Below are 20,492 nucleotides of genomic sequence, written 5' to 3'. Positions count from 1 at the left end.
TGGGAAAGAAGCAAATTAAAGCACAATGAGCAGGTGTTTTAGATCCGTCTTTGAGGTGGAAACTAATGGCTGAGAGGGAAGGTTATGTGAAGAGTTGCCAGTGTCAGAAATTTGAGAAGTCGTGCCCCTGAGAATGGCTCTGCCTGAGTCTTTTGTTTGCTGCCTCTTACAGATGACTTGTGCGCATCTGGGAGGCTGTGCTGTTTGCAGGAAAAAGTCTCTGAAATAATAGAAAAGGATGTTGAGTGCAAGGAGGGAAGAATCCTATCTCTCGGAGACACATAGCCTTTAAGATGTTTGAAAGCAATGATATTTCATAAAGGAGAATCTTCGAGTAAGCGCTAAGCAGTCATTGTTTCTGGTCTTATAGATGACCCAGGAATGTGATGTTTTTACTGGCACTCAGCGAGACAGCTCTTGGTTGGGAGCTATCCAAGGCTCCTGGCATGGATTCGGCATTCCTGCAGATTTGACACAATGATTTTAACCAAAATCCCACATGCTTGATATAATCACTCAGTGCCTTTAGAAAGGGTTTTATACCTAATATGGACAAAAAAGGGCTCTGCTTTTTCAGAGATGTGACGTGTAGTGAGCAGGTTTGGGTCCAGAAATAGACTCATCTGTATTCACTTAGCTTTGGTATTTTTTTGTGGTCTTTATTATAACAGGCAGGCACCTGCTGACTGTCCAAGTCTAGATTGCAATATGCAGATTTAAAAACCACAGCTACCCCTCAGTTTCTCTTGATTAACATCTGTGTGCCATGTGAATGTCAAACACACCGTGGGGAAGTTAATCACTGTATCAGCAGAGTCTCATGATGAGACAAAGATAAAAATATACCGGCCTTCTATGTGGATACCGAGGAGACGATCAGCCACTTTGGCTAAGTACAAGTAGGCAGAAGCTGATGAAAATAGTGACTGAGCACCTTTATCACAGAGTCATTATTAGAAAGGATTCTTTCACTGATGCATATCAATAATGTGCTGCAGGCTAAGTGATGCCAAGTGATTCTTTTACAGACACTTTTCACTCCACGCAGTACAAACACAGCTGGCTTCACGAGACGCAAGGAAGCAGGCAGCCTTGCCTATTGTCTCAGACCCCGCTTTCAGCTTTTTGCTGCTGACGTACTGGGGCTTGCTAGCGTACCTGCATCTGTTGTGTTCCATTCATGATGGATGTAGCTCCCGGATGAGGCAGCGCCAGGACTTCATTGCATTGTATCTTGAGACGACATGTGACTGCATCTGAAGTCAACAAGCTGCCTTGTTAAAATAACAGCCCCTAGGAAGCATGTGCCTGCTGATCTGGTGAAAATCAGTTGCAACTACACAAAACTGGAATGCTGTGTTGCAGCTTATTAAAAATTCAGGGAGAAACTGCTGTGCGTAGATGTCACTGCCATCTGTGCGCATTGTACACATGCAGGACACAGGCAGATCAGCTCCCTGCTCTGAGGACCTTGCACTGAGAATGGTTTTTCTAAAGTGCTCAGCATTGGCCTAATTCTGCTTGTTTTCCAGTAAATAAGCTGAATCCAGCCAGTGGTTGTACCCTTCTTTCACAGATGGAGCTGACGGGCCTTTCCCTGCAGTGGCATAGGCAGGGTTGCAGCGTCCAGTATGCTGAGGGAATACATGTCAGTCGTGCCAATTTAAACCATTTGCTTCTCTAGAAAATATCTTCAAGAGGATGGTTACAGAGGATAGTCTTTATAGGGTTTTTTTGCGGGGGGTGGGGAGGATGTGCGTCGTTGATTCGTACTTGCCACTGTTTAAGTTATTTAAGAGTTTCTTGCATTAATCTGAGGAAGTTAATGATTTAGATCATGCAGCTTGTTTAGGTCTATGAGCTTACTTTCTTTAAGTTGGTCTCTCTTTGAGCATCATGGAGTGAGTGGGGAACTAAAGCCGTCATCACCTCCCTTAGCATTGTAGTTCCCATCGCCCAGCACGTGGCCCTGGGGTGGCCCCGCTCCTCGTGCTGCTGCAGGAGCAGAGGACAATGATAGCACAGGCATGAGTTACAGTCATAGTTAAATGTGCTTTTGTGGCTTCAAGCTGGAGCGATATTGGAATACAGCTCCAATGCGCTGTGATTTCCAAAGTCGATAAGCACTATTTATGCTTTTTTGTTTCCTGTCTTATGGAAGAAATATGATGCTTTTCCAAGAGTAGCTATTTTGATGGAGAAACGGATAGTGAAAGATGTCACATGATGGCCAACTGTGTGATCAGAGAGAGAAGTGTATTTGCTTATGACTCTAAATTAATATGTAATTTCAATCTCCTTTTCACTGTTATCAGCCAAGTGGAAAAGGCCCACGCCTACCTGAAGTTTATTGTGTCATCAGCCGTCTGGGGTGCTTTGACTTATTTTCCAAGGTAAGATTTTTTTTCAATATTGCTTTTTAATTTAATTGTTTACCAAGACACATCCGCAGTTATGAACCAGACGAGAAGAATTTCTTCCTTTGATGGGAGATAACTGTATTTTACAGTTGCTGTTTTGGATATTCCATCCCTATTATTGGGTTCATCAAAGAATGTTTTATTACTTCTGTGACTGAGGCAGAACTTGATTCAAAAAACATCTGGGTGTCTGTATGATCTGGCTGACTGAAGTTTTTTCCATTGTTTTCTAAAGCTGTTCTGTGCTGAGCTGTAATTCTTGGCATCCACAGGTTGAATGATGGGCCAGTACCACTTTTACTCCAATACCCCGTGGAATGATGAGGTTAAGAAAAAAAAATGGATAAGTGAATTCTATATGTTTAACTCTATTGACATGTTTTTTATCCTAGGAGGCTAGGAAAATATGGATAATCTTTCAATTGGCCTCAACATTACTGAATCCAATGTTGCGTCATATGCTGATGTGGTTTACCTGGGTAATACATTTCTTGACACAAGAGTTTCAAGACAATAAGCACAGCACTGCAGCTAAACTGCGAGATTGAATAGCCGTAGAAACAGTTAACTGCCAGTCAGCTCCAGAGCCACAAGCGTTCTTCTTTTGTAAGACAAAAGGTTATTAAAATTAACTATTAATAACATTTCTGATTGATTAACATTTGAAATATCTCTCTGTCTGCCAGTTTAGGGCCTCTTAGTCCTCTGAGAGTGTACCCTACAAAATCCAGTGAGCACCTCAGAGTATCATATAGGATTTGCTGGTGATCTGTAGAGAACAATGATATATCTAATGTCAAACGGTTGCCTTTCCCTTTTCCAATTTCAATACAGTGTTCATAGAAATGTTGTTTTAATTTGCCAGAGAATTTCACTTCAGATATGGGAAATCTTGCAGAACTTATGTAGATTTTTCTTGTTCATTTGTATAGGAATAAAGTTGAAAACAACATGTAAATCATTGAAGTTAATAAAAATCATGACATTTATATTGTTCCTATGATCTAATAATCATACAGAATGTTATCTTCAAAGCAGGTTTTAAGCTTTTCTAGATAAAACTTTAATGCAAATCTTGTGTGAAGAAAAGCAATTGGGTTGCAATAGTTAATTGCAATTCTGCTTCTGACGTCTTTCATAAAGCTCTGAAACCAAGGGTTTATAACAGCGTCTCTTAGACATAATATGTATCTAAACACAGATATCTGTGAGCAAAATGGAATGCATTGTTCTAGGAGGATAACACAGCTCACCAAACTTGTGGTATAGAGAGATGTCCTGAGGCTTTTTGTGTTCATGTTTTTATCTAATTTTGATAGTGAAGTAATTTTCAAAGGAAAACGACAAGGAAGGTCATTGCACCAAAATTGCAAATAATCTGCTTTCCCAGTTCAATCTGTAACTTGAAAAAGAGCATCTGATCATCCATCCAAAGTGAACCCAAGGTTGATGGGTGAGTGGGCGAGTGTAGTTTCACTGGCTTCAGCAGGGGCTGTTCCCAGTCATTGTGGCAGGCAGGCCCTGGCCACATGGGCCTCAGATTCTTGGTCTGTGTATGAAGGAAGGCTCCTACTCAATTGCATGTTGGGCCCTGAATGTGGCTGTAACACACCTGTGCTCTTTTTTCTACTGGGCTTGTGAAGGGGCTGGGCCACAAAAGGACCCCATCCGCACTGGAGTCTGTCCACAGCAGTACTGTCCTACAACAGGCTGGTCATCTCCTGGCCATACCAATGCCAGAGTGGGAGCAGGGTGTTTGGCAGCACACAGGGCTGACTCCAGCCCTGGTCTGGATTTAGCAGAGCTCTTTAGCCCACAGTCCAAGCACCACATTGGGAAAGGGTTTGGATGAAACAGCTGTTAAATGAAAGAGGAAGAGTTTAAGCCTTAGAGTCCCTGTTGGTTTTAAAGACAGATGTAGTGTGGGTGGAGATAGAAGTTCTTGAAAAGTGAGACAGTCTCCTTTTCTGGCCCAGTAAGAGGAACCTGGGCTGTCCTAATTGATGAATCCAGTGAAAGAGAGGAAAACAATCATGATGGTGCACTTTGCTGAATTAGTCAAAACAAGGAACAGTTGTCTTCACAGAAAAATTTGAATGATGAAAGACCATGAGATATTAAACCTTGGGTATTATTTATCAGAAAAGCAAAAGGAGTCCTATGTTTTAAAATGTTTATCATTCTGTTTCTGATAACCTGCATTATTTTCATCTTCCTCAAAGCCTTTTATGCTCATTGCTGTAATACCCGCTGCTAAGACAGACTTGAGAACCACAGATATCTTTACGTCCGTCCAGTTCATTTCATCATGGTTTCAACAGATGTTTTCGACCATTTTCTCTCCTGAGATCTCTGTTCCACTTTAATTCGGTTTAATTGCTCCTTTTTATTTGTGTTGTGAAGGTTGTTGCAATAGGGATACGACACATACGTGGTCCCCAACTCCAGCAACATAAAGCATGACACAGTGACTGCAGAAAAGGAGATAGATGTTGGGCACATTACAACTGCGTGCTGGCAGTGTGCAGGAGCACTAACGGACCTGGGACGTAGCCTTGGTTCATTACTCCTTCCCATTTGGGCAGCTGGTTTTGTTTGGTGAGAATAGTTGTTGTGCTGCAAATTACGTCAAGAATTAAATTCGTATCTTTATTTATGGTTATCTGCCACTTCCACGGACTGGAATGCAAGCTATGTGTATAAGGTCAGCTTTGCTTTAGTTAGGTCTTTACGATGTTGCAAGGAGGAAGGGGAAGCTATGCACCAGTGTATGCCTCTGCTGGCATTGGTATCACTAGCTATCATTGTAAGTCACCAGCTTGTGCTTAAGTATCTTTTAATGTTCTGTTCCGGTGAAAAGCATTTCCAAGAGAAACAAGGGAAAACGCCTGGCTCAGACCCACTAACTCTTGTAGGGCCTTTTGCTCTTGAGTGGTGGTTAAAAGATCACCATTTCAGGTCAAACCACTAACTGCTTTGAAGTTTGCTTTCTCGTTGTCTTTACGTTTATCATCTATATGGTCTGTCTAATGTGGGAAAACTTAACTGTGATCTAGTTTATGTTGGCCCATGTGACCAAAGAGAGAAGAAAATAATAGCCCTCTCTATCTGTAAGAAGTTCCATCTGCTCATTTCAAAACTAGATTGCCTGCTCTGTGTCATGTCAAACAGAAAATGACCTTAATGCAGGCACCCAGTGTAAACAGCTGGGCATGCTTCATGAGGCTGCTCATGGCTGGGTCCAGCTCAGCACAGGCTGCAACGTGACTGCTGCCGCCACGGCCGGGACTCTTCCAGGAGCTCTTTCCTGGTGGATTTCTGCTGGTATCTCATAGTGTGGCAGGGTTGCTTTTCTTGCTGGTCTGGCTTTTTCCTGTCCTCTCAGTTGAAAGGGAAGAGACGCTCAGGGCAGAAGAAAGTGTTTCTCCTTAATACAAATTTCAAGATGCACCACTGAGATGTGATGTTGACCTGGCCTTTGGTCATGGGTTTTGTCTTGATCTTTCCTTCAGCTCACCCTGTTGTTCAGGCAAAATCCCAACAATATAGATCCCTTTTACCATGCTGAGTCATCGTTCTCCTTTCCAGATTTATTATTTCTTCCTTGCCTCTGTATTAACTGCATTCACAAACAGACTCCATTTTGTAACTGGAAAACATATCATTTTTAGAGTATGATCGAATCCCATTACTTTAACAGTAGGCAGAGGAGAATTAAACTTCGATCTGCCATGTGTTTAGGCACATGTGGGTCAAAAGATGCTTCAAAAGGGTATGTGGTGCTGACATGTTCTGTCTCTGTCTCTCTTTTGTGTTACTAATGGATCAGATCCTGGATGAGGTTGAAAGGAGAAGGGGAATATCTGCTGCCTTGGTTTATCCATTTATGAGGAGTCTGATGGAATCTCCTTTTCCTGCACCTGGAAAGACAATCAAAGTCAAAACCTTTCTGCCTGGAGCTGGAAACGAGGTAAAAAGCAACTGCAAACATTAAAAGTCAAAGCCTCCCCCCTCACGACTCCAATATCAAACAGCAAAAGAAAAACAAGAGGAGACATACGGATGCTAAAAGGCGTGTGAGGTGGCTCACCCTCAAAATGAGCAGTGTGGGAGCTGCGCCAGTGTTGATATGATAATGATAGTTCCCATTGATGGTCATAAGACAATTTATTGTTATATATTTGTTATTTTATGTTTATTAATAAGTTGTGTTTAAGAAAAAGACACAAACAACACAAAAGCCTGGCTGGTGTAGTTAACAGAGCTACAGTTGCTGGGCTTTATCACAGTGATAACAAGCAAGTCTGAGTTTCCCATGTTGACTATACTTAAACAGTTCAGCAGACGGTTGTTGTTGCAAACCTCGTTACTGCTGGTCCTGGTCTTGGTAGGAGGAGTGACCAGCAGCATTTAAATGTCTCTTTTTGGCAATAAATACTCTTTAACTGGCCCTCAAAGAAATAGCCTATACTTGGAAAAGCATGTCATATTAAAGATGTTGCGTGTGTGTGTGCACACATATAATAGATTTCATTTCCTTTTATTCCTGACTCGAGTAGCTAGAAGCCTAGCATTATACAACATAGGCATTACTGCAAAATGGCAATATTGGTGCCTTGCTTAAAAAGTTTTTTGTAACTTGAGGCTTGCTAGCCTTTCGCTGTGTCAAATTCTGCTCTCTGCACGTCCTTATGTAAGTATACAGTAGCTCCACTCTCTGAGTGGGCAAGCATATAGACAAAATACATTCCTGCGGATAGGAATAGGATTTGGACCAGTTAGTGAAAGCAGGAAAAAAAAAATCCCTCTAGGGTTATTTTACACTGATGAGGGTTAGTTTTACAGTGTTATTACTATTTTTACGTTGAATTATATCTTCTCCTTGTAATGCCACTGACTTCAGTGGAGTGGGCCTGTAATGTCACTTGGCATGAAATGTAAAGCGTTCCTCATATAAAGTGACTTGCAAGGTGTATTTAAGTCATAAGCATTTTCTTCTGGAGAAGCAAAGGAAAATTAAAAGGCTGATTGGCATAACAGTGGTAAGATCTGATAATGCTTTTTTGATGTGAAAGTATCTGGGAACCACGGATCTGCAACTTCTCTCTCCTCTGCACAAGCTTCTGAACTCTCCCAGAGAAAAACACTGAGATAATTCCAAACAAACAAACAACTCTCTTCTGGCTGAGCTTTGCTCTCTGTTATGCTAGTACAAACTCGTTATTTAAATGGAATGCACTGGCTTAATTAGGAACAGAATCTTGTCCTTCCATTGTGGCTCCTCTGGCCTAAACAAAGATGATGATTAATTGGGAAGTAGACAGTATATTTCTTTCTGATGAGCAGACTGAAGCAGAAAGCTTTGCCAAGGCAACAGAAAACATCCATGGCATTTGTAAAAGCTGCCGTAACTTGCATTGCATCCTACCCCGCAGCAAGATTCTAGCGTTGGAAGTTTTGCAGTAAAACCAGCTCCTCATGATTTGGCACAGAAACGTGATTTGAGCCTGCAATCCCAATGCTAAGGAATGGAAGCGGGCACCCTTACTGACTATCAGAAAGAGGTAGGCAGGCAGCAGTTCCCGAGGAGGTACTCGTGGTACACCATCACGCCACAATTTGATTCTTACTGTTCGAGGAAACAGCTGAGTGATGGGTATATAATACTCTGGCACCATAATGTTTCTGTATTTCAGGCTTTAAAAAATCATATCTGTACATGAATACTGTTCTAACAGTGACTTTCTTTTTACAGTCCCGTGTTACCAATCACAAACAATATGACAACTAAACTGGTATGGACTGGATTTGTTTCCAGTATCCTGTGGTCTTGCTGCTGATCATATCCTTAAACCAGTGTGTTTGTGAGGAATTTTGTAAGGGCTGCTCAAGTTTAAACCCAATGCAGTATGCTCGTGGAATGTGGTGTCATGTGCATGAAAACATTAAAGTGGTCTAAAGCAATAAAGTGACGGTGATTTTTGGACATACAGAAAGAAGGAGATGTATATATGTTCCTGTTAATATGTCTTCAGAGATTTCAACACAGCTTCAAGTTGGCCAGCTTTTCCCCTTTCCCTTCTGTTTCCTCAAATTCCTCAGTAGTTCATCATTTGCTGTCTTGCACTTCATATTTTTCTCCCTGTTACTCTCTTCTTCATGTTATTTTTCCCTCTTCTTTTTTCTGTCCTCCACCTTCAAGTTCCACATCTGAGCATGTCAATTGCAGAGTAAAAGGAAGATATAATAAAGAAATCAAGCAAAAGGCATTTGAGAAAAGGAAGGAGAGGGCCTGAGGTCATGGATGAAGTATGAAAATTAGACTTTAAAGGGATGTCACAAGTCACCATCTAAGACCTTGTCCTGACTCCCCAGTTAAGTATATATATGTATATATTTTTATGACAAAAAAAAGTTCTAAACGTTATCTAGCGAATTATGCATCACAGAAGAGTGAAAATTAAATAAATTGGTTTTAAAATTTGCCCAGCCTTTAAGTTCAGTCCCTGGCTCCTATCTAGATGTGAATTTGAATTGCTAGCCAATATTATAACCAAATTTACTTTGTCTTTATGGCTGTTTTAACTCTGTAAGCTTCCAGCTCCAATGTTTCCAGTTTGTTAGTTGCTTCATACTGTTGACTGAGCCAAGCTTTACATCTCTGACAGGGGGTTCAGAAGGCAGAATTATGCTTCCCTCGGAAACAGCAGCAGGTTTAATGCACACAACTGTATTCTGGGAATTCACTGACTTGATAGTGAATTGTGTAATACACCATTTCTCTGGAGTGCTGTGCCTCCGGCCTCAGTTTACAAAAGAGGATCAGTGTCATTCTTTGTGTCCTGTCAACAGGGAAGCACGGAGCGGTGCTGGAGGGCCCGGGCTGGGGTGCCACGCACCCTGCTGCTGTCAGCCCTGACCAGTGATGCTGACTGATGTTTGTTGGATGTGTTCAGGTCATTGAACTGCGACGGCCCATGGACTCCCGCCTGGAACACGTGGACTTTGAATGCCTTTTCAAGTGCCTCAGCGTTCGTCAGATCATCAGGATCTTTGCTTCTCTCCTGCTGGAGCGGCGTGTGATTTTTGTAGCAGATAAGCTCAGGTAAGTGGCAAAGGGTTCTGAACTACATGTTCAGGACAGTACTATCTCTGGATACAAAAAGCTTTATGCAATGTCCAGAATGGTTGTCCTACGTGAGGATCCTCTCACTATATGTTTAAATAATTTTTACATCAATGGAAGTTATTTGCATCAGGTGGGGCAACACATTCGCTAACGGTCACTAGCTACAAGCCACTTGTTCTATCTTACTTTCCCATCTGTAAAATGGCAATACCAGTAGTCACCTGCTTCATAGTCAGCAATTTTTTGCACAGTGTTTTGAAGCAATATGGTCCTAGCAATGTTTCACTTCAGGTGTTGGAACAGAGTACTCATAAACAGTAGCAGAGATTGTCACCGAGGTGCTTCACCTTGTGGCCATGCAATGCAGCCAGGCAGAGAAACGGGGTACTGAGAGTTCAGCTTTGCTCCATGCAGTACAGAGAGTTTATAAGGGGGCTAAGTTTCAAATCCTGCACTACCAAACCCATTCAGTGGGTGCGTTAAGAATGCTATTATGGTCCATCCCAACTAGTTAGGATCTTTTTCCTGGTGCTCACATGACCTGAAAATATTTCGCTTCCAAAGCTCCATCTTGGGATCCTTGCTACATCCTTTCAACATACCCTTTACTTCCCTACCCTTTGATTGCAGTCTCCCCTCCTTGGCTGCTTTGAGGCATGAACTCACCCCAGGTGTAAGGAGTGAGAGCGACAGGTCACAACTCCATATGGCTTTTACCAAGGAAACGGGAGCTCTGTGTATGCTTCACCCTTGCCCTGCAGCAAAGAATCATCCCTTTTTTAGATGCTTGTGTAAACCACATAGAAAAGTATGGACATTGTAAAGAAGATGTTCTTTGCTGTGGCATGAAAAATAATAAAAGATGGCAAATAAAAATGAAGACTGTAATTTATTAGACTCAGAAACATCCAGCATCTTTTAAAAGGACACAAAAGACTGTATGGGTGGCTAAAAACACAGATGTATCTACCCAAACAAACTCTGTTAAACACTTTATCAGCCCCGACCTTCTCTGAATGACCGCCAGAAATAATAGCTGCACTTAGTGGCCGCCAGTGTATATAATAGCAAAAATACTTTGCATAGTAAAAGCTTTACAACCTTTAGGGGAGAATTTCTTAAAGCTGCAGACCCTTCTCAGGTTATAAAGTTACTTCCTTAGCAGTCTTTTTTGTTGTCTAGCAAAACAGGAACATTTTATTTCATCCCTTTCCTTGTCAGTAACCCTTAGTTTGAATGACCATTTGGGATGACTTAATTTCACATAAACTCCTGTTGAGAATTGTGTAGCTAGTCCGGGGTTTCTGCAGTACTTTAGTAGACTGTGAGTCACACCATGAATATTGGGGCAGGTGGCTTTTGAAAATTCTGTTGGCATGTTCCTTCTGACTCTTTTTCTACAGCATGCTTAATTGTATCGTTCTGTCTGTTTCTATTTTACTGTTCATTTAGCAGAATTAGTGGCACCCACAAGCCTGACTATAATTCAGAATAGCACAGGTCTGCGTCCCTTCAAATGGCACAATGGTTTGAGTGGATAATCACAGAAATGGTACAGAGAAAACGAGGGCGGTGCTGTGCTGTGCTGCTGCCAACTATTGCTCTGCTTCTGAGTTTCCCAGTTAACGTTTTCCTGGTTTGGCAAAGTACCCTGTGCCTTGATCTATTGACCATGGGCAGAGTACTGTGGGGATGGCTTGCTGCAGGAGACGTTCTCAGCTGTGAGGGCTGGGACAGAAAGCAGCTGTTCCCTGGAGCGTTTCTCTGGGACAGCTGGCCTTACCAGTGTCATATAACGCTTCTGGGCACCGTTCAGAGAAAAGAAGCAACAATTAAATCTCCTTTGACAGGCTTAAGGCAGCTTGGCTTAGAAGATGGTCGTGTTGCTGATGCTGAGGGCTCATAGTAACTCAGGAGTCCATCCGGCAACCAGGGTTTTATACACATCGCAAGCCTGACTGGAAGCTAACAGCTCAGGCCTGTCTGTGCAATTACCTTTCATAATAGAGTCTTGCTTACAGGCAAAGCACTGCTCTTCTCCCTTTTGGCACACAAAATTAGGGCGTCAGGACCAACAGGGACCAGAAACGATAAAGATACCTTTCAGCAAACACATATCCAAATATTGCGTGCTCCTGCAAAAGCTATTCTCCAGTGAACTGTTGTTTCTTTTGTAAGACCGAGCCATTCAGTTGGGGACCATTAGCATGTACTTTGAGAAAAGAGAGGATTCAGATGGATCCAAGAGACTCGTGGGGTTTTGTGGTTGCTCCTATATACATGTACTTTGTTTTGTTCAAAAAGGGTATGACAAAATCTGATGTGGTAGATAAGGCCCTGGATTAAGACTTATGAATCCTGAACTCTCCTTCTGAACCCTCCGACCTGCTGTGTGACACATGCTGCAAACGTAGCTCCTCTTTCTTATCTTTTGTCTGGTCTGTCTGGGATCCTAAACACTCCAGGGTGGAGACTGCTTCTTGCTCTGTGTGTGCACGCAGCTCTACTTGCTATAGTGTGGCCCCTCTCAGCAAGGGGACCTAGGAGGTACTGTAAAATAGAAACTAATAATGAGTCCTTTGACAAAGGCCTGGAGAAAGTGACAGTGGATTTAAATTCAATACTTACTGAGGTTTTCATGGTTTAAATGGGGATGAAGTCTAAAATGAAACACTCTGGCTTTGAGCTAATAACTGTCTGTCTTGGAACCTTTGGCTTGTTTGACGTGAATTTTGTTTATGAGCATCACAGCTGAAACTGAAGAAGTTTACCAGTAATGTGGAAAAAAAAAGAAGTGAAATATCTTACAGGTCCAGTCTGTGGGCCCAAAGAACGAGAGCAGGAAATTAAAAAGATTTTACAAGGGTTTGATTTCTGCATGTACCCAAAAAAATAGCTTAGAAATAAATGATGTTGAGGTTTAGGCTTCAAACAATGAGATGCAATGGGCTTTTGTGGCTGCTTGTTTTAACAGGTCTCCAAGCAATAAATGATTTCACACGTTATACAAGTTTGGGAAACTCATGCCTAGTGAAGTGAGATTCATTCAATAAATTGTTATTTACGGTTCTTATAGTGCCCAGAATGTGAACATTAATAGTCCTTGATCTTTGTGCAGAAGAGGTTGCTATTTTTCAACACAGAAAGCGATGCTACCACCAATGAGGAAACAGTAGTAAAGTTCTGAATGACAGGACTATGAGGTTGCCTTGGTTAGATATGTGCAGGTAGGTTTGGGTTTTTTTCCAATAAGTTGGGGTGAATAAATCCCTGTGGCTATTTGTTCATCTTCAAAAAAATCAATTTGAATCTGCCAGTGACCTTTCAGTATTTTGCTTTCCATGAACAGTCAAGAAGACAACATAGAAATAAAGATAACAATAGAGAAACTTGGAATAATAATAATAATATCAACTTCTAAAGAGGTAACTTAAAGCTCCAATTCCTTAAACATCTGCTGAAAGAACAACTGAGATGGTATGTCCCATCCCAGTTCCAATCTCTGTCCCAGTCTGGAGCACCTATTTACATTCCCGACATGCTGCCTGTTCACCCCAACTCTAAAACAATCCCATGACTGCCGTCTGCAAAGGGAGAGCTGCTCTAGTGCAGTCCTCTGGGGTTTGAAAGGTTAGGCATCAGATGCAAAATCAGAGGGTTCTGGGCCTTGGGGAACATCGGCGTTGCTGCAGGCACAAAGGTAGCAACAGAAAATAAATAGAAAGCAAACACTGGAAGAAGAATATTTCTCTGCTTGTTTTAATTTTGTGCTGCGGAAACAAATTTGTGAACATGTTTGCTGAGGAGGTGATGTATCCATACGTGTGAGAACAATCCCTTTGCCTTTTCCCCTGAATGTTTGGAGAGGGGGAAAGGCAGGCCTTGGGCATCTCAGTGTCACTTTGTTATAGCCCCATTTTTTTGTAAATAGAAACCACTCTTGCCGTAATCCACTACATTGTGAAGGGCTCTGAGTATATTTTGCTTCCATTTCATGTGTGAGTCCAGTCCAACGCCAGCTGGAGTCAGTGGGAGTGTTTGGATGAGGCTTGTCTTTTGCTGTGGATCTAAATCCTAGAATATGCCTTTCAGTGGCCTTTCTGAAGTTTTAGGGGTGGTGAAAGGCTTCTGTAGAGTCCCTATTCTCGTAAAATAACTTTTCCTAGTTCTGAATTTTGTTTTTATATGAGATATTTCAGTTACTTCTCAGCGAAGCAGGATCATGGGCCTCAAAGAAAAAATCTCTGTTGACAGCAATGGGTTTTTTGCTCCTAAACCACCTAGGTGAACCTGGAAATGTACGCCAAGGTGAAGGTGGGCCAGGCGTTTCTCTAAGTGGCAGTGCCAGCTCAGGATGTTCCCCCTCCTGCTTCCCGTATTTGCTCCTGCCCTGCACCATGCTCTCCCTCACCCAGGAGGCTGTGCCAGCCCAGACGCAGTAGGAATTACTCATTTTGCAGGATTTCTCCAAACCACGTGGGCCCCTTGGCCAGGTCACACCAGGAGCTCCTGTGCTGGGAGAGGGGCAGAGCAGGGCGCCGTATCTGGGGTGGGCAGGAGCACTGGGATGGGCACACTTCAGGGTGGTGGTGCCACTGAAAGGTGGCTAATATGCACCATCCTTAGGTGTGAGCCAGCTGAATTTACAATATCTCATGAGATATTGTGAATTTGTGAATAAATCCACAAGTTTTTACCTGTGTGCAAGGGAGATCTGAGGGAATGAGGCTGAGGCAATGTTGATGACAGCAAACTTCAGTGCGGCTGAAGCTCCTGCACCTCAGTGTCTTCCTCCCTTAGGGATGGCCACAGGAGACTTTGTCTTCCCAAGGAGAGTTTTTTCCCTCCATGTTTCTCTGTCCCTCTGCCGGCACACGTTCCCTGGCCCAACACGGACCAGCAGTCTGTCACCTGGTGTTCTGCAGCCCCCCTGAAACTCTCCTCTGCGGCGCTCACCCCATGAAGTCAAGAGGTGCTGTTGCAAGCAGAAGCTAAGCACCTATGAGGTGGGAAGACTTTATCCTGTTAAGGATAATAAACTTTTATCCTGTTAGGGACAAAAACCTCCCTACACCTCCCCAAAGTATTTTGGGCTGCCGGGAGGAATCTGTCGTCTAGCAGAACTGTAGAAAGTCCAGGCGGATCCCAGACCTGACCAAAGGTGATGGGCTCCAGACAGAAACACTGACTAATACAGGACAGAAGCATAAATATGTAAATACCGAGGGAAGTCATCCCGCAGGCATGTCTCTGTTAACTTTGTGGAGCAAAAGAGGAGCAGAGTGTACTTGTATTCGAGGGCAAAGGCTTTCAGAACAAACAATGGCATTTCCCTAATCTCATGGACAGAGACAGTTTAGGGATGTCCGTGTTACATGTTACGCCTGGGATGTTTGGGGATCACTGAGGCCTGTCCTCGTATTTGAGTCTGTTGTTCCGGGAGTTGTGAGCCCATGCTAGAGAGCAGCACAGTTGGCAGTTGAGGGCAGCCTGGTCCCTGTCTCTCAGTGCCTACCTAGAACACAGTATCAGGGATCCTCTAATCTAGCAGACAAAATAATAGCATGATCTTGTAGCTCAAGTTAAAATATGCAAATTTAAAGAGGAGACAAGTGGCAATGTTTTAGTAGTAAGAGTAAACTATTGTTCCTCAGCGTTGTAGCAAGGTCACGTGGAAAAGCAAGAGTAGATAAATTTTTGGGCAGATTACTGAAGTGAAAGCTCATTCCCTATTTCCTTATTGCTTATTTTTTATTAACAAAAGTAGGATGTAATTCTTACAAACTAATTATGGCAATGATAGGCCTGATCAGGCTCACCTGCTGCCTGGGAATGCTCCTTTCCAGCAGTCTGTCATATCGTAACACTTGTAAAATCTCCCAACCTGCAGGTTAAAAGCTAAAAACGCGTGTGTTAGGACAAAGGGAGGAAGGTGCTCAGTAAACAGACAGTGAGCTTTGGCCACTAATAAACATTTCTTTTACTTTCCCCTGTCACAAAAACCTCCACAAATAAAAGTTGAGAGAAATTCAATGACAAACACAAGCCAGAAAACAGCTTGTGAGGGAGAATTTACTGTTGGTCCTCTCTAACTGGTCTGTACTATTTCTGAGCACAGTCTACAGGAGACACAATGTCTTCTCTTGGTCACATCTGGCACAGCCCTGTAGTGAGCTCTATATATGTATATACAGTTCTCTGTCTTAGGGAAAACTTCTTTAGTTACCAGCTGTGCATTGCAGAAGGAGATGTTTAAGAGAGGCACACTACTGTACCTGGGGAATGTGTAAGAGCTCTCAGATCTTCTGTCTAAACCCAGCAGAAGTACGTATGGCTGACATTTCTTCTGGTATTTTTTAATCCAAAAAATCTTGAATTGCTTTCTTAATGCTGCCAGGATTATTGTGCTTGTCTGGTCTGACATGCTGAACATAAGCTAGAGAATTTCTTCCACTAATTTCTGCAGTGGAAGGAATGAGCCCTTGTATAATTATCCGATATGTAATCATGCCTAGTAGACAGAATTTACTCTATGGCAAAAACATCCATTTCTCATGTAAGTAACCAGAGAGTTTCCATTTCATCCAGTGAGAGCCAGATCAGCCCCCACTGAGGACTGATTTAGAACCCGTGGGCCACCTCTGCTTTACCTGAAGGACAACAGCTTGCAGCTCGCTTCATCTTTTATAAAAGCAGCATCCTCTAGAGTCTGTCTGAGTCTCTGTTACGTACCCTGCAATTGCTTTCCTTTTGCGAGACTTTGGTTTATCTCAGTCTGCTTGCACTACGAAGCATCACCAAGTAGAAACCTTCTGTAACGTAAGGTGTTCAATGTGATGTGAAATTGGTAGTTTAAGGTAACTAGCAGAACTGTCTCTCAAGATTTTTGAGAGAAATTTTGCGCTTTATTCCCCCCTCCCAAGAGATATTTACATTTTGTACCACGTGGATTAATTTCTCTGGCACGCAGATTGTGTGATGACTGATGCCAACAGAGGAGCTGTATGTGGACAGTCGGAAAATGTGTGTCAGGCAGAAGAGACAGCCTGAAAAACAAAATGAACTTTTTAAATCTCTGGCTTGTTTTAAGATTCTGTGGTCGCAGAGAAAAGCAATCTAATAATGACATTTTTAATATGCAGTAAACGTCGATGGCATTTTTAATATGCCATATCACAAGAAGGGTAGAACTTTTATGATTTTCCTTTTCCTCCTTTTCTCTTGCCCTCCTTTCAAGTGGTATTTATTCATGTCACTTTAGGCTTTGGCCAACGGCCTACAGTGGGAAAACATCATTTTTCCCCTTATGATTTGTGCAACAAAATTTTCTCTCCCTTCCCCATGAAAGGGAATGGGGTAAGATGACGACCATGTTGTTTGGTAATTCTCTTCTGCATTGCTTATTGGTACAATAACCGTATAGCATTTTCCTAACTCGTCCTTTAGCTCCCCGCAAGGGGATTTAGACAGATTCCCCTTTTCAGCTTTTGAATGAGAAGGATTAGGGGGTTGGGGCTGTTCTCCTTTGTTACTACCTAGAAAAATTTTTCATCCTACTTCACAGCTGTCATGTTGTTAATAATGCAATGACTGACTGTGAATCTGAAACCACAGGCGTGAACATTAACAGAACTGGTGGGAGCAAAGGTCCCAGTGTGGAAAGAACAGGTAGTTAACACTCCTCTGGAGCACCTGGGCCAGAACCAGTTTTGTTAAGGATTTATGCTAAGAAACCGTCCTGCAGGAAGGGACTGGATAACTCTATGGTCACTAAAGATAACTTTCCACCTTCAAATCTTGCATTTTTTTCTTGTAACGACTTGACAAAGCTTGGGCAGGTGGCTGATGTGTCAAAGTAATGACTTTTTGCCAAAAACCCCATTTGCTTGAGCTTTGTGGACAGTATGGTTGAACTCCACTTGCTTGAAAAGCCAAATCCTTGTTCTGAAGGGCACTTTGCATGTCTCTTTCTCCAGGGGCTTTCATGTGCCTCTCTTATGCACAAGTATTACAGGAGCAAAAAATTATGTCGTTGTTAAAACCACATTCTCCTTTAATCAAGTTTTCTCTGCTTTCTTTAAATTAAGTACTTTAAAGCTATTCTCCGAGAGAGATCTCCTGACAGTGTATTCTCTGGTCTGTGGTACTCAGCTCCATGTGATGCAACGTTGATCTGTGCCATGAGCCAGGGTTGTGCTTTGCAGGTTATCCGTGGGACCTCAGACTGTCACTCAGATGTTCCAGGAAGGTGGGAGCTGGATTCTGACAACTCAGCTCTTAATGAAGTAAAATAATTTACTAATTTGTGTAAAGTTACAATAACTTTTGAAAATTTTCATTAAATATCTGTCTGAATGAAAAAAACAAAAAGAAAACCTCCTGTATAGCCAAAATGAACCCTACACTTACTTCTTTGATAATATCCCCTAATGAGTTGTGTAATTGTAAAACATTGAAAATCTGAATTACTTTAACAGACTAAAAAATCCAGCGGCTTTAAAATAGGAATCCCTGAGAGCACATCATATTTCAGTTCATCTCTGTTTAGCTAGGAGATATCATCCCAGCAGGACAGACATCTACCGGGTGCTGGCTGTTCCTGCCGTCGCCTCCTGGCTGCACTTCAGCATTGTAACATACCTGCTTATTCCTTAAGCCATTGACTGTAAATTGCAGTTGGGTACAGATTGCTGCAGCAGCAGCATCTGCATAACCTCCTGCATAACAACATGGGCTGCCAGGAGCATCACAGGTAAATCTTTAGTCTCTTTGTTGTCATCTTAGAAAATACTAAAATTTAAGTTCCTTGCTCTTAGCATGTATCTTAGCACAGTTGCCCAGTGTATCAAAATATTACCTGAAGTTATGTGACGTTCTCTGTTCTGGTATGATGGGACATTTATGGAGACAGAAAAGCTTTTCTGTCCACAAACTTTCATGGGGGCACAATGAAAAGATAGGCAAGCACTGTGGTGGACTCTCACCCCTTCTGCTCCACATTGCCTGGTGTAGTCATAACGCGCTGTGGGGACGTGTTCAGGTAATTACAGTGAGGCTGTTGACGCAACCATACTGGTAGGATAAGATAGCACAAGATAGGAGAGGATGTTGCAAGCTTAAGCTAAAGCTTATGTGGTCAGAGAAGAGTTTATGGATGAAGATGTTGTCCACTCAATGTTAGGTAAAGCATGATAAGGAGGGGCCAGAAATGGGACACAGATGATGATGCAAACCGTTGGGAAAGTCTTCTTCGTGAATTGTACTTTTTGACATGGCAGCGTGGTAAACCATGGCTCTGTGAATTAAAGTCAGAGAAGACAAGTCCAGAAACTAGGTTTTAACCACTGTTCTTATCATTAAAAAATGTCCTACCTGGAAACGTCAGTAGCACAGAGAAACCAGAGCCTGAGCTTTCTGTAACTCACCTTCAGTAGTCACTGGAGTCTGTCACAAAATTAACTGCGTCACTGGTGTCCCACTGATAAGGAACTGCAGCACTGCTTTCACCAGACAGGTGAGGCCATATTGCGATTCCTTTATGAGAATTTTATGAACTTGGCCTTTCTCACGCTGCCCTGTAGAAAGCACCAGATAAAACCTGAAGTGTGACTCATTTCTTCCAATACAAGGTTTGGGTTTGGCTTGTTTTCATGGAGGAAAAAAACCCACCATTTGAAGGATGTGAGGATTAAGTAGCTATACTGTTTGAGTTGTAAGCATAGTTTAAAAGATTCTGCAAAGGATGATAACTGATATTGGGCTGATGTGATGTGGAAAATATGCATTTCCTCCTCAGTCTGTGCCCCTCTCTCCCTGCCACTGTTATCACTGAGGTCTTGTTTGCACTCCGTGAGATATCACAAAGGTCACTTGCAGCAAATGTGTCAGCACTCAAATTAGGGGAGCCACCATGACTTGACTCTGCCTTTCACCCTTGGCAAATGCACGGTTAGGTTCTCACTTTTGCGCCAGGCTGCTGCTGCCATGCGGGAGAAGCCTGGCTTGGGAGCCGAGGAACCAGTGGATGGACCCTGGAATCTGACAGGCACGGTGCAATAGCAGTGCTCCTGGTTTGCTTAAATCAGTCACCCACCCTGGGAAACGTTCATCTCTTGAATAATATTTTTTCTTTGCCAAGCTCCTGTGCAGAGTGAGGGATTTCCACCTGCTTCTGGACTGAGTCGTTAGCTTGCTGCTAAGACTGGGTAATATATGTTACAGTCTATCGCAGACAGGGAGATCTCTCATTTGTGCTTTAGAGAGCGCTTTACCCAGTTGCAGAGATGGACTGTAGCAATATTTGTTGTAGTGTGTGTAGCTGTGATTTCTGTTGGTAGGTCTCCCCTGGCATCAAGAGAAAAGATAACCTAAAATATGCACGTACAAATTTGTCCATATTTCCTGAAAAGCAGGATGTTGAGTATTGATCAGAGATACAGTATTAGCTGCATACTTTAGGCCAACTACTAAAGACCTCATGTCATGACTCTTAATTTACCTCCTACTTAAGTGTTTGCTTTAAAAAATAAATTATGATGCAAAATATTACTCTGGCTTTTACAGCCTAAACTCACTCAATTTTCCATGTAATATGCACCCAATACTTTGATTGATCATTCCAGAGAAAGGTCAAATTTAGTAACAGGAAATTCAGAAAGTTCAGAACCCTCTTTTGAGTCATGTATGCAACTACTCCATCCTAAGCTTCCTGCAGCTACCCAGATTTTCACAGATTTACCTGAAGGTCAGGTGAGGAGAGGCTCCCCCTTGGCAGCAGCAGGGGAGTCCTCCTCCCTGAGTACCCCTACATGGAGGTGGGCCCTTTACAGAAGGATTCTGCCACAGAGAATTCTCAATTCAGGAGGCTGAAATCTAATTATTTAATTAAAGAATAAATTACATTATTAAAAGTTAATAAATATATTATTAATATATTAAATCAT

General features: G+C 42.4%; 1 protein-coding gene across 2 annotated transcripts in view; it reads left to right on the top strand.

The window, feature by feature from the left end:
- DENND2B (DENN domain containing 2B) overlaps positions 1–20,492 on the top strand; it is a 180,156-nt gene that overhangs the window by 145,196 nt on the left and 14,468 nt on the right. For both annotated transcript variants that reach the window (XM_074585905.1, XM_074585906.1), the window contains 3 exons: positions 2,316–2,393; positions 6,250–6,390; positions 9,377–9,525. In XM_074585905.1, coding sequence (XP_074442006.1) covers positions 2,316–2,393; positions 6,250–6,390; positions 9,377–9,525 — 368 coding nt within the window. The remainder of the gene's footprint in view (positions 1–2,315; positions 2,394–6,249; positions 6,391–9,376; positions 9,526–20,492) is intronic.

Source organism: Larus michahellis, chromosome 4, assembly GCF_964199755.1.
Source record: "Larus michahellis chromosome 4, bLarMic1.1, whole genome shotgun sequence".
Taxonomy (NCBI): domain Eukaryota; kingdom Metazoa; phylum Chordata; class Aves; order Charadriiformes; family Laridae; genus Larus; species Larus michahellis.
The sequence above is the reverse complement of the archived record's forward strand: the minus strand, read 5'-3'. Positions and strand labels throughout refer to the sequence as shown.